The following is a 14,903-nucleotide window of genomic DNA, read 5'->3' on the forward strand; positions in this document are numbered from 1 at the left end:
AAATGCGATATGAGATTTCATCTCAACGATACATATCGTGACGTTTTACTATCGCGAAATTTCCTGGGACGATATATTGTGACACCCCTAATTAACAACAATGACATACTTTGCCAAATGACACTTAATGGCAACAGTCATAAACATTCATAACGCCTCCTTCATATTCATGACAGGTGTCATGTCAGTCTTATGCACCCCCCTTCAAATGAAATGTTACCCTCATTTCTACTGTGGATCTCTGAGTATGTGAGTGAGTGAGTGAGTGAGTGAGTTCGTGCATGAGTGTGTGTGTGTGAGGTGTGAGTGAGTGAGTGAGTGAGTGAGTGTGTGTGTGTGTGTGTGTGTGTGTGTGTGTGTGTGTGTGTGTGTGTGTGGAGGGGGAGCATGCATGTGTCGACTTCTCGCTTGCTGAAGAGATCAAAGTTTAGGTTCAGTCTCTGGTGTCTTTCCCTTCTTCTGTCAGTCAGTCTGTCTCAAACACACACACACACACACACACACACACACACTTGCATCCTGCGTGTTTACAACCACGAGGGATAAGAAACTATTTACGGAGAAAGTGGGCAGAAAGTGTAAACACATGGCTGGCATCCTTTGAACAGACAAATATTTCACTCCTTTTCCTCCCTTCATCTCTCCTAGGGACCAGACCCCTCAGCTCCCCGGCCCCACCCCGCCCCCCCAACTCGACCTCCACCCCCCCCCCCCCCCCCCCCCCCCCCCCCCCCCCCGCTCCCACCCACCACACCATCTCACGTTTTCCTGCGTGCCTTTGCGCTGAAGGGGAAAATAAATCAGAGGACAAAGAGGAGATAGGAGAGGAAAGGCACACGCAACCATTTGAGCAAATGTCTGCATGCGAGAGAGAGGGAGAGGTCGGGGGGTGTGGTGGGGTTTGCGGGGGTGGGAGGAAGAATAGAGGGAAGGCCAAAGCGACGACAGGAGAGATGTCATCAGGCCCTGTAACACTGGCATGGTGCCAGCACTGCCATCACGCAGGTGCTTACCTCTCCTGTCTGTCCTGTCCATCCCTCTCCATCTCTCCCTGCTAGTTAGGGTGCTGATGATGCGTCAGATCTCATCGTTCCTGAGTGACAGATCGCAGGACTGACAGGTGAGGACGATCTACGGATAGTGGAAGTGAATTGAAAACCAGCACTGTTTCGCCCTCCTTTCTCTTGCAGCATGGTGTTCAGTTTGCTTCATTTTTGCAACTATCTCCATCTATCCATCTATCCCTCCATCTCCATCTATCTCTCAATCTGTCTGTTGGTCCATCCATCAAAACACAACATAATTTCATATAACACAAGAAAACACAACATAACACTAGGCTACATATGAAAAATAAGAAAACATAATAATGTAAGAAAAGACAAGAAAACATAAGAAAATACATAACATAACCCACAGAACCCTTTACCAATGAGGGCAGTGGTGACCTAAAAGTTAGAGAAGCGAACTTGTGACCGGAAGGTCATCAGTTCAATCCCTGGGACCGGCAGGATAAATCTGGGTGGGGAAAGTGAAAAGGAGCGCTTGCCCCTCCCTCATTACCACCACTGAGGTGCGCTTGAGCAAGGCCCTTAACCCCAACCGCTCCAGTGGAGCTGCTCATTGGCCAGCAGATCAGACGGTGGTTGTACTGGTCAGCTTCCAGGTGTGAATGTGTGCGTGCTAAATGTGAACAGGGAAAAAGACAGCATTGCTCTCAGTGAGACTCCCCCTGTATACTGTAAATAAGGGTAAAAAGAAAAATTACATTAACTGCACTGTACAATAGCATAGAATGGTACATAATGCAAAAATGCCTTTTGAATGGCAACTGTGAAATGCCATCTTTGAATAGTTTGAAAACATTTTAATAGTTCAGTTATGTTCGACCATAAACTGCTTACTTTCATATTTGTACAAATGTCCATGGTCAAGCATAATTCTCACACTTTTGTTGTAAAATGACTGATCTGATTCATATATATATGTATATATATATATATATATATATATATATATATATATATATATATATATATATATATATATATATATATATCCAAGCGGGTAAGGAGCAAGGCTAAGCTTATCTCGACTGTTCTGAGCACCCACTGTTTCAGGAGTTTGACCTCCTCCCATCCGGCCGCCGTTTTAGGATGCCAAAGACCAGTAGCCTGTACTACGAAGCTATCTTAACAGATCCGCGATAAGTCCCTTTGATCTGGTTTGACTGAACAGGATCAAAGCTATCTAGTTAACCGATACTACGACGCTGGTTTTCTATTCGATAACTGAAGCTGGCTTTATCTGGGATCTGCCTGTGCACGCGCACGTTTTTCGCTCGTGCACAGGCGCGCGTCCACGCGAAAGAGGTGCGCTAGCCAATCACATTATGAACAGCTGAGTTGATCCACGCCCACACCCATTTCTACACCCATTTCCTCATTCAATGAAAGCGCAGTGCGTGATCAGAGTTTTAGCGGATATTTAATGTAACCTATGTCAGAATGAAAATCCGCGTTGGATATAATCTGCTGAAGGACTGCTAAAGCTGCCGCTTGTATTCACATCAGTCATTTGATTTACTTTGATCAGCGATTTCTGTCCCCTAAATGTGTAATCTCAGCCTATAAATTTCCACAATCTGTAAACCTATTTAGACCATAGATTTAGAAACGCATGCTCAATGAATAATGATCTCTATCACTAATGTGTGTAGTTGCACTGATCGAATAATTAATATATAAAATAATGATAATGCTGATGCCTAATATAAAAGAGAAAACTGCTCTACTGAATTGAGACGATGCGGGCATAGTTTTCATTGATAAAAACTAGCCTATTTTTGCTCATATATTGGCATACAGCCTACAGGACACAGTTCCAGCTGAAACATGCAAGAATTGCCTGCATATTTAGTAGCCTATTGGGGCTATCCCATATTTATCCCATATCTATATTATATGTAGGCTATAGGCTTTTCTGGCATGTAGGAGAATATCACCCTCACTCCATTTGAGGCTCCGTGTATGATATGCGCTGCGTGATTAATAGTGATCATATTTCTCCACGCATCGTTCAGCTGTTAAGACATAAAGTGGTAAGTAGGCTTAATTTAATTATGTAGCCTACAGAGCCACAAATGTTTTTCTTGTTATATTCTCAGTTGACTGCAATCTATTTTTCATATGGCGATCTTATATGAACGGTGAGTGACTCCAGAGAGCCGATTATATGGGTCTGTCATGGATTTTGATCTTATCCTCTGAAGCTAACCTGGTCGCGACCAGGTTAGCTTTGCAGGGTCAGTTGCCATGGTGATTGAAAGTTAACTTGCTTTGTAGTACGGCTAAACCAGGTTTAAACTCAAACTTACTCGGATAAGGCATTAAACTAGCTTCGTAGTACAGGCTACATGACGCGGCGAGCCAGGGTCTCTTTTATTCCTGTTGCTATAGGCAGGCTTAATCTCCTGGGCTAGGCTCATCTGCACACCCCATACTACTTCTTATGCATTTGCACTTCAATGCCTTGTTTTTATTATGTTTTTTATTATCAATATTGTTTCGGTATTATGCACTTTAATGCACTGGTTACATTATTACCATGCACTTTAATGCATCATACTTTATTAATAGTATTTTTATTGGTAGTTTTTTTAATCTACCTTGATTCTCTGCTCATGCACTTTATTGCATTATCAGTGCATTATTGCACAATGTTGTCAGTGCCTTGTAGGGGCAATGTACTTTTCCTTTTTTTGCTCAAACCTGTTCCATAGCTATTGCAGCTATCATGTTTATTATGATCTGTGATGTCGTCTGATGTTGTTTTTCTGTCTACTGTGTTGTTGATGCCTGACTGAACTGATATATATATATAAAGTAAATAATATAATAATCTTGTTTTTTTTCTGATATAAAAGTGAATAAAGAAAGAGACTTGTGTGGAGGGAGTAGCTTGCACACCGCAGCATTCCACTGTAGTCATGAGCTCCAGCGTTACTTAGCTCCTTTTCAACTCCAATTAGGAGAAATGAGGAGAATGAGGCCGTGCTGTGGATCACTCCTTTACTTGGAACAGCCTCAAAAGGAACTTAAGAAGAAACCAAAGGTCTTCCGGAAGAGGAAAAAACACATAAACTGTTAATACTCAACAGTGCCCAGTCTGAACAAGCTAATAGGAAGGGAGGTCCTGTATCGAGCCTGGTGTGTGCTGCACATTGTAAAAGTCATATTTTCACAGCACATGGTACATGCCTGGATTAGCAGGATCAAGGATTGAATGGATTAACACATTTAGTTCCCCTGTAAACCATCAGAAGACAGAGGATTATGTTACAACATACCTATTGAGTCCTAATTCACACCATTTATGAACTAATGTTAGAGAGAAAGTATGTTATGGATGCATGACAGGGAACCAGAGATGGCGACTTGGACTTGAGATGCACTTAAAAGTTGTACAGTACACACAGTGACTTGAGACTTGACTTGAGACTTGTCCTCAAAAGACTTGAGACTTGACTTGAGACTCGTCCTCAAAAGACTTGAGACTTGACCTTGAGATTTAGGACTAGTGAACAATTTTTTTTTTGGCGCATCGTCTACTAATAATAATGTCAACTAATCAATGCTGATACTGTAATAGATAAAGGAATGATAACAATAGTACATGCTTTGAATTCCTTTGTTTTAGCTATGCAGTGTTCTAAGCAGACTGGATGGCATGCAGCAGATGATAGAATGCTCATCCATAAACTTGAGACTTGACTTGGACTTGCCTGTAGCGTCCCCGGCTGAACGATGGTCCGACTCTCCAACTGATGGTTACTAAAGTGTTTATTTTAAGCTTGAACCTTGACCTTGAACCGTAACACACCGTAAGAGCTATGGAAACAAAGGAAAATAAAAACATTACCATCTTTTAACTTTAACTGAAATACATGACTATTTATATTCCAATCATGAAATATCACATTTTCACCTTTTAACCCCTTTTTAGCTTATGACAACCTCTGATGGAGTGCTACTGGTAAGGTAAGTACATTTGAGTTATATGAAATGAAATATTTATACAGTATTCTAAGTTGCAAGTGCATATTTAACCTTGGACAAATAACACCAAAGTCACTGTAAAACCCACAAATGCTGCATTTCTTCATAGCATAGCAAGCAAACCCTACCGAATGAATTTCCCACAGCCACATTGCCTTTTTGACCGTGGAGCTACTAATGTAGCAGTCATGCTAGCCTAAACACATTAGCAATAAAACCCAACAGAACTAATGACGTCTCCATAACATGGCTGCAGATGAAACACTACATGAAATGAAAACATGACAAACCTTGTGCCCTTATTAGCCAGGTGCTAAAACAAAATAGCTTTCTTTTTACGTTATTCCTTCTTTTTTTTCAGCATGCGGACATACTTGACGCTATAACTTCTTCTACTGTTTTTTACCGCACGTACTACAGACTTTATCCGTTTCCAAATTCCCGTTGACTCTTTCAAAATAAACGTGAATTAAATGCAACTAAGTACTTGTCAATTCGTGCCACAGGGTGGCGCAGTTTCTCACGTTAGTTTGTCATGGCCCTATGAAATTACTGCAAAAAATACACGTTTACCTTGATATAAAAAATAATAGGTGAATATAATAACTTAACCTTATGAGAATACTTCTAAAATGAATAAACATGAAAAACAACAAATAGTTATTATGGAAGTCCCCTGCAAAGATGCCCACAAGTCATTTTTTGCACGTCCAAGTCAAGTCTAAATTTGAGGGGCAATGTAAATGACCTTTAGTATGGTCCAGCATTTCATAACACTTTACAGTCTTATGACTTTTTTCTACTTATGTCACACTGGACTCTTCTGCCTCATTCATCTTTCATGATTTTGTGGTCTCTGTGAGTATCCATGCCAAACACATGAGAGACGTCTGTGTGCGTGCGTGCGTGCGTGCGTGCGTGTGTGTGTGTGTGTGTGTGTGTGTGTGTGTGTGTGTGTGTGTGTGTGTGCCGCATACATTATGTGCAGTGTACGCATTTGTGCTGGTGTATATGGGCTTAGTATTCAAATTTCATTGAAGTTACAGTAACATAAAGGAATAAAAATGAATTAGGAAATTACAGTAAATGTTGGTATATTGTAGGCTACTGAGAGGGGACATGTTGATCTAAGTGCCTTGGAAAGCCCATGGCACAATATTGCTATTTCTACAGTATCATTACCTCTCTCTCTCCCTCCCTCCCTCCCTCCCTCTCTCTCTCTCTCTCTCTCTCACACACACACACACACACACACACACACACACACACACACACACACACACACACACACACACACACACACACACACACACACACACACACACACACACACACACACACATAAGCAGTGTGGTGGCATGCAGATGTAAAGAGATGTCAGGCCCTGCAGCTTGGCTTTGGGCTGGTGAGAGAAGTGAAGTCCAAATGAATTTGTCATGGTGACAGGTGATCTGTCATACAAACTCCTCAGGGTGCGATCTGAGGGAGCTACACCAGCACAGCCAGGCAAACTGCCCCCGAGGACTGCATGCATGCCTGTGTGTCATGCGTGCCTGTGTGTGTGTGTGTGTGTGTGTGTGTGTGTGTGTGTGTGTGTGTGTGTGTGTGTGTGTGTGTGTGTGTGTGTGTGTGTGTGTGTGTGTGTGTGTGTGTGTGTGTGTGTGTGTGTGTGTGTGTGTGGCCATTCCGTGTTGGCTGTGGCTGGTCAGTGCGTGTGTTTGCCCACCCCGTGGTTATGTCTGTGGTACCGTGTCACCAACCAAAGTGATCTGGCACAAACACACTCTTACACACGAGAGAGAGAGAGAGAGAGAGAGAGAGAGAGAGAGATCACCAACCTGGCCTGGCATTGTGTTGGCAGGCTTCCTTCTTGCACCCCTGAAGTGCATGTTTAATCCCTAAGCTCCATCCCCATTTAAAGACAGACACATCACGCAAACCTGCCTGTCTGCATTGCACTCTAACACACGCACACACAGATGTACCCACCCCATAGCCTGCACACACACACACACACACACACACACACACACACACACACACACACACACACACACACACACACACACACACACACACACACACACACACACACACACACACACACACACACACACAGAAAGACAGAGAGGCGCCCAGCAGGGGGTTAAGCGCTGTGCTGGCACGCCTGGCAGCAGCAGGCTGTGTCTCCAGTGGCCAGCATGCGATGGCCTCGGATGACAAGGAGACTTGCTCATCCACATAATGGCTTATGCACTCAGAGGCTTTGCAAAGTGGGAGGTGGGCCTCCCCAGGGGGCTCCAAGCAGTTTCAGGCGAGGCCCAGTGAATGGAAGCGAAACAATAGTTATCAAAAGATCTCATAGAATTGCCTAAATGTGTATGATTTGGTTAAAGAGATAGCTCTGCGATACAGTAGTTTTGGGGGAATTTGACTGTTTTTCCCACTTTCTTAGAGTCAGAACAAATAAAAGTAAAAAGAAAAAGAGTTTTAATAGTGGCATTACAGTGTACTCTGTTTTCCCGGAAGAGAAAGTAACAGGAGTTTCAGGGAGATATAAATATGGTTCTCCCTCCTGGCTCCGCAGTGGGTGAATGACCTTCCCACTCCAGAATAGTCGAGCAACTCGTGTCACTTTCTGCCCCTCTCTCACTCCAATTCCTCTCTAAAAACATCTGTTATATCGCTCCCTTTATCTCTTATCTATGTTATTTTTCCTTGCACTTCGTTCTTACATGAACACTCTTGGGTCACTGGATTATTGTAAGGCCCTGACCTTACTGTTGGGTTGCACTCACTGTAAGGGGAAATGTGCGTCAGCTGAATAACTAAATTGTAAATTAATGTGTAGATAGTGACCTCTAGTGGGCAAAATGTGTATTCTTTAAATAAGTGCTAAACTGTAGGTGACAGTGTACAATATCTCAGCACCTCATCCACTGACCATCACCAGTATACGTCTCTTCATCTGACAACTTCTGATCCACAAGCCTGTATTTTGTTAATGGCAAAACGTTTTTTGATGAGATAATGTAGATTCCTATGGGGAGGTGCAGCAGGATTGAAAGAAAAGCAGTGGATAGGACATAGGAGAAGGAATCAGAATCACCTTTATTGGCCAAGTATGTATACATACAATGAATATGACTCCGGTTTGTGTTGCTCTCAACATACTCCGAAGAAGGTATGCACAAGTTAAAACAAACAAGGGCATGAGTACATTTAGACATTTTACAAATTAGATATTTTATATTTTTTGCATTACTATCTATCTATCTATCTATCTATCGATCTATCGATCGATCGATCGATCGATAGATAGATATAGATAGATAGATACATTTTTATTTCTGTGTCATGCACCATATTCAAGGTGCCCAGCCCGTCTGGGCTTACAAGACACACATCATTCAAGTTCAACAATACAAACAAATCAAGCTACAAAATGCTCAAACATAAACAAGACAGAGTTATATATTCAGATGAACAGCTTCTCCATTCTGAGTTTCCAAGCCCTCCCAATAAACCTGGCCAAACTGAAGACTTCATCTCTCTATATAAAATTGGGCAAGTGGTCAATGTGTGTCTGTTAAAATCTTTAATCTGCTGGTTTTCTTTAAGTCCCACTGATGATGTCATAGGCATTGTGACATCACTGATGATGTCATAGGCATTGTGACATCATCAGTGACAGTGATGTCATCAGTGAGCGAAGTTGAGCAATTGTGCACTGCGCATGCCAATGATGTCTACAGTGAGATCAGTTTCAGCAACAGTCACTCTTCCCTGCAAGTTTGGGTATTACCAGTTCCAGTCAACAATAATGACTTTCTTTCTGTGGAGGGCGACAGCGCACCCTATCGCGTCTAGTCTGCCGCAAAGAGAGAGCAGAAGAAGAAGAAAGAGCCGAAGCATTTCCGGGATTATGCTGACGCGTCGTTAGCTTGGCCATCCTCTGTGTGCTCCGACGTGTCAGTCTTTTTGAGCATAGTACAGAGCAGCAGACAGGCCGCTTTGAAAATCATGGCACCCAAAGGCAACAAGCAGCAGTCTGAGGAAGACCTGCTCCTGCAGGACTTCAGCAGAAACCTTTCAGCAAAGTCTACCGCTCTCTTCTACGGCAATGCCCTCATCGTTTCTGCCATTCCCATCTGTGAGTACATATTCAAAAGGCTAGCTCCTGTCAAGCCAATGCTAGCTAGCTAGCACTGATTGTGTAGGGAAAATGACTAGAAGTTGTTTCAGACTTGACTTACTAGAAGGAACTTGAGCACCACAAACTGTTTCTAAGACATTAGAGAAAGCGGTTGTGTGGCACTGCCATTTCAAGTGTATGATAGCAAAGTTACTACGTTATTAGCGTAGATAACCTGATGGCAATGGTCACCAGTAAATTGTAGTTTATTGATTTTTCTATTATTATTAATGCATTAGATAGAAAGGCATATGTTAGGTTAAAGTAAACTGATACCACATCTATCTTCTTCACTTGAGGTTAATTAAGCGAAGTGGATGTTAGAATGGCCTGGATGGCTACAGGCTACTATATAATACCTGGTATAGGTATTTGATTCAATAGGTATTTGCAGCATAGTGTGCACATCACAAACTTAAGATCAAATTGAAATCTCCTTAATAGTCAAATCTTAATCTTGCATTCGTTTGATAAACAGGCGGCACGCCACAGTCAACCTTACAAGTGTATGTGTGTGTTTCCAGGGCTGTTCTGGAGGATTTGGCATATGGACCTGGTCCAGTCTGCGGTTCTGTATGCTGTGATGACTCTGGTCAGCACCTACCTCGTGGCCTTCGCCTACAAGAACGTCAAGTTTGTCCTGAAACACAAGTAAGTGGGAAAAGACACACACTTTTTACAGCAAGTAAATTGGACTAGGAAAGACACTTGTGTAAACTTGTCCTCTTATGCATTATACACTAAAGACAAGTAGAAATGTTTTATAAAGATGGACACACAAACACACACACACACACACACACACACACACACACACACACACACACACACACACACACACACACACACACACACAAAGTGAACTATCACCTATGTGCTGAAGTATCGTCATTTATTGATTTTTATTTGAATCTTAAGACAAATGAGGAGCATCTGCAAGCTTTACAGCTCTGGAAAATAAGTTATTTTAGCCACAATGATTTGTGTCAGTGCTGACACCGATTGTTTGAATAGGCACTGTATCATTAATTAAATAGCTTTACTTTGATTTCTAACATGTTACACTTGACTCTTGCTGCCTAATTTTTGTATTTTGTAAACTTTCTGTTACTCATACCCTATTTTAGCAGGGTAGTAGCCCAATTTCCAATAATTGCAGTATTGTCAGTATATCCCATACCTCTGTTGGGTAGCCAGAGTATATTTGAGGGGAGATGAAGGGGATTACACCCTCAAAGTACATCTTTATTATTGGTTTTAGTTGAAAAGTGTTCTTGCTCACTACTCCCTTTCCTAAATTTGAAGAAATTTAATATTTATGACCTTCCTCTCTTGATCATCCAGAGTGGCTCAGAAGCGTGAGGACGCCGTTTCCAAGGAGGTAACCAGGAAGCTGTCTGAGGCCGACAACCGCAAGATGTCCCGCAAGGAGAAGGATGAGAGGTGAGACACACGTTCATCTTTTTTTCTCCCCAATTGTACTTGGCCAATTTCCCCTGCTGTCCCGGTCATTGCTCCACCCCCTCTGCTGATCTGGGGAGAGTTGTAGACTAGCACATGCTTCCTCCAATACATGTGCAGTCGCCAGTCACTTCTTTTCACCTGACAGCAAAGAGTTTCACCAGCAGGATGTAGTGCATGAGAGGATCACGCTATTCCCCCCAGTTCCTCTCCCTCCTGAACAGCCAACCAGAGGAGGCACTAGTGCAGCAACCAGGAGATGTACCCTTAATCCGGCTTCCCACCAGCAGAGCAGACACGGCCAATTGTACCTGTATGGACGCCCGACCAAGCCGGGCTTGAACCTGCGACCCTCCTGTTAGTAGACAGGGAATCAATCTACTGATGCACTACCTGGATGCCCCACCTCAATCGTTTTTATACAATTGGACATTTGCTGCATATGTTTGGTGTTCAACTCCTACATGGAACACTCATGTCACAGGAGAGAGAAAGTATCCAGCACTAACTGGCATATGTTGTAAATAGCCTTCTCAGTGACTTTCAGTGTGTTACAGAATAACTCTCGCCAGTGGCCTCTATTCATTCTTTGTCAACATCTTGGTCAAAATGAACATATTAGCAGACTACCATTATTTGTCATCTTCTAAAACAGTCTCTCTTAAACTGTTGGTACTCTTAAACAGGACATGGCAGACATATCAGTCCTGCTCTCAATTGTATATTGTTTTTCAAATTTAGGTTCCAAGCAGAAGATGTTTGAGCCTCTTCTTTAACAACTCTGTCTTCCTCAGTTCATGGAATAAAATAAATTCAGTTCAAAAAGCATTAGACTATTAATTTGTTGATATGATCATGTTCTCCTCTGCAGTACCATCAAAGCAAATTCTGTGCAATGCTTCTACATGGCATTAAACTGACTGTTCCTGTATTCTCTCTCCTGTCTTGGTCCAGGATCCTGTGGAAGAAGAATGAGGTCGCTGATTATGAAGCCACCACCTTCTCCATCTTCTACAACAACACTCTCTTCCTGGTGCTGGTCATCATTGCCTCCTTCTTCCTGCTCAGGAACTTCAACCCCACCGTGTATCCCTTTTAACCATACATAGTAGCAGCAGCAGCACTAATGTAGGACCGGTTCACCGACAGTTTATAGTGTGTTCACAGTGAGTGACATGTCTCTCGGTTATTTACTTTTGCTCATACTGTATTATGAATCATGCTCATCCTTGTGTATTTGTCTGCAAATGGCATGAGTGCAGTTCAGTTTGATGAAAACGTAAAGGGGGGTGTGTGTGCGCGCGCCCGCCCGCATCCGAGCGAGCATGCATGCGTGCGTGCGTTTTTGATAGGTTGTGTGTGTGTTTTGTTGATAGTTTGTGTGAAAGTGTGTTAAGCACATCTATTGTAGGTAGCATCTCTGTGGTGATGCACAGAGGGAAAGGGAAATGGTTCACATGGACATTTTTCGCACCTAAACCCTTAAGATAAGCTCTTAACAAGGGTGGATACTCTTAATGTGAGCCCTCCTACTGTCCAATGCTCTCATGTGTGTTTTTGCCTTAACTGATTGTCTTCCAGCAACTACATCCTGTCCATCAGTGCCTCCTCAGGACTCATCGCTCTGCTGTCCACCGGCTCCAAGTAAAGAATGTCCGGAGGAAAAGGAAAGACGCAGCAGGGATCAAGGGTTTTGTGTCAGGGAAGGGAGGGATAGAGGGACATGGTTAAGAAAGGCTATCTATTGTTTTTCATTGGGTTGGGGCGGGTTTGAAATACCACATTTCAATTTCATGAAATTCATGATCAAATATCTGATATCTGGGGGGGTGTCTTCCTCCAGGTCTGTCGGTCTGTCTGTCTGTCTGTCCGTTTTTGTACCAATTAAAGTGACCAGGTATGGTACTACTCTTCTGTGTGATCTTTTGAGAGTGTACATGGCAAATAGAAAAAATACAAGTAGTATTCATATGGTTTGTTTATTGGAATTAGCTGTATTATAGGGCAAGGATTAAAGTGAAACGTTAGAGAATCACAAAGACTTATTTTATAGTCAAATAAGTAACATTTCCTGTGATAAATAACCTATTGACACCTTTCAAAAGTATAAAGTCGGTTTTGGGGAAACCTCTTTAACAATGATGAAACACACACTTTTCTGTTGGCATTATGCATTTATTTAATCACACCTTCATATAGACTATTTACAGAAAAAATACTGTTAGGAGAGGTCAATGGATATAGATACACTGATGGTTTGCATGTCACAACTTAAAAAGGAATAATAAGAAAAACCTGGCATCTATTCCACCTACAACTTTACATATTGTAGAAAGTATTTTGTAGGATAGATTACAGTAGTTTATACTTTCAGAGTAATTGAGGTGATCTAGGCTAGATTCACACCAGAATAGAAAATCTGAGGTTTAAGCCTATATCTAACCCTGAGTGGGTCTTTTCATATCCGGTTTTGAATGATCTCATCTGGATCAATTAGGGTTATAAATGAGACTATCTGCGAATCCAGCTGTAGCCCAAAAATACCTGTTGCTTGGTTGCATTTTGGCCCTTACACATATCCCCCAGCTTCCTAACCTGTTGATGGTAACATGTATGAAAAGAGAACTAAGGTCGATGCTGACACACAGTCCTCCCACACATGTTGACCACCTTGGGCAAAGTTTTCCAAAAGAATCGCCACAAAACCAGTGCATGTAATATTGTGATAGGATCAGGGAATCAGTGACTGAGCTGTTACAAAATGTAAAAAACAAAACAAAACTGTGTGTAAATTCAGTTGGATTGTCTCTCTAAGATTATCTTTGAGGTGCTCCATGTCTTTTGGAAAACTTAGCCTAGATAAAGACCTAACTGGAACAAAGCCATTGCCATACAGTCGCCTGCTGTAGGATAGGACTCAGTACACTGGGATTGTAATCATGACACAATACATTCCATTTCAAGAAGTTGTAGGCCTATTCTTCATTTTGAGTCATTCTGTCAGCAAGGGTTACTGCACTTTGTAGAATGTGAATGACTTGTTGCTTAGTATTCATCCAACTGAGTAAATCACAGTCTTGTAATATCTAGACTTATGTAATTATATAGCTTTGCACAATTGTTTTGCCATCACATTTTTGTAGGACAGCATCCAAACACCATTTAACAACTCCCTGTAATGAAAGACATCCCTGAAGTTATTTCGTGTAGTGGGACTCATGTCAAGGCACTCTGTACAGTAGGGTGGAAGCCTCCACACATACATACACATGCACAGGGACACACACACAGGCAGGCCCTGTTCCAATATGATTACTGACTCATGTCTGGGCAACCTGTTGACTTCCACACAAATTAAAGGTGAAACTACCCTGCATGTGATGCCACCCCCCCAGCGTTATGATGAACTGAACTGAATTGGCCTGAGTAAGTGTTTACAAAGTCCACACCAGCAGGGATGTAGTGGAGGGTAAACTCACTTAACCAGAGTTTACCTATATTTGTATGAGCCAAATAGATTTTGCCCACCTTTTTAGACTGACATAAGACATAAATTCATAGTATACATCATAGTACATTGTATCAAAATGATGTAAGTAAATATGAAGTCTTTCAAGAAGAGAGGGGGGAAAACATTTTCTTAAATAATACGCCCTGGGCTAACTAACACATACTGATGGTGTATTCTAATAGGGTAACAGTGTTTTTGGCTAAAGGCTAATTAAGTTTTTTTTGTGATTAAAAAAGAAGGCGGGTATTTTGCGCTGCAAGTCAACAAATATGCTGAGGAAGTCAGGCAGTGATTCTATTGGAATCTGGCCAACATTTCCTATTGATCTCTGTCATGGCTTTATTTCCAGATGAAAAAGTCAACAACAATGACGTGAAGGAGACAAGCATGAACTTGGAGATCTGAGCCAACTGATAGGAGATAATGATCCTCTATCATGATCAACTAACGGGACATGTCATTTTGAACAGAAGATCAGTATCTTTGAATAATGCCATTATTTTCCATTATTTTACTTCACAATGCCAGGAGAACAAAACAAAATGAATCATTGCTCCTAAACAGTTTCTATGGAATACATGTCAGACCGGAGTATTGGACGGGAGAAAAGTGGACTCCAACACTGCAATGGATGCACTGATAGTGCTGAGGAGACACAAATGAGCTCTATGTACATTCT

General features: G+C 42.0%; 1 protein-coding gene across 1 annotated transcript; it reads left to right on the plus strand.

The window, feature by feature from the left end:
• The first annotated feature begins 9,013 nt into the window (after positions 1 to 9,013).
• On the plus strand, positions 9,014 to 12,613 carry ssr3 (signal sequence receptor, gamma). The gene is made up of 5 exons (XM_083637263.1): positions 9,014 to 9,210; positions 9,777 to 9,903; positions 10,597 to 10,695; positions 11,668 to 11,799; positions 12,295 to 12,613. Exons 1-5 carry the CDS (start codon positions 9,081 to 9,083, stop codon positions 12,359 to 12,361), a joined length of 555 nt encoding a protein of 184 aa, XP_083493389.1. The 5' UTR covers positions 9,014 to 9,080; the 3' UTR covers positions 12,362 to 12,613.
• The last annotated feature ends 2,290 nt before the right edge of the window (positions 12,614 to 14,903 follow it).

The sequence above is a fragment of the Poromitra crassiceps genome, assembly GCF_964638095.1.
Source record: "Poromitra crassiceps genome assembly, chromosome: 5".
NCBI classification, from domain to species: Eukaryota; Metazoa; Chordata; class Actinopteri; order Beryciformes; family Melamphaidae; genus Poromitra; species Poromitra crassiceps.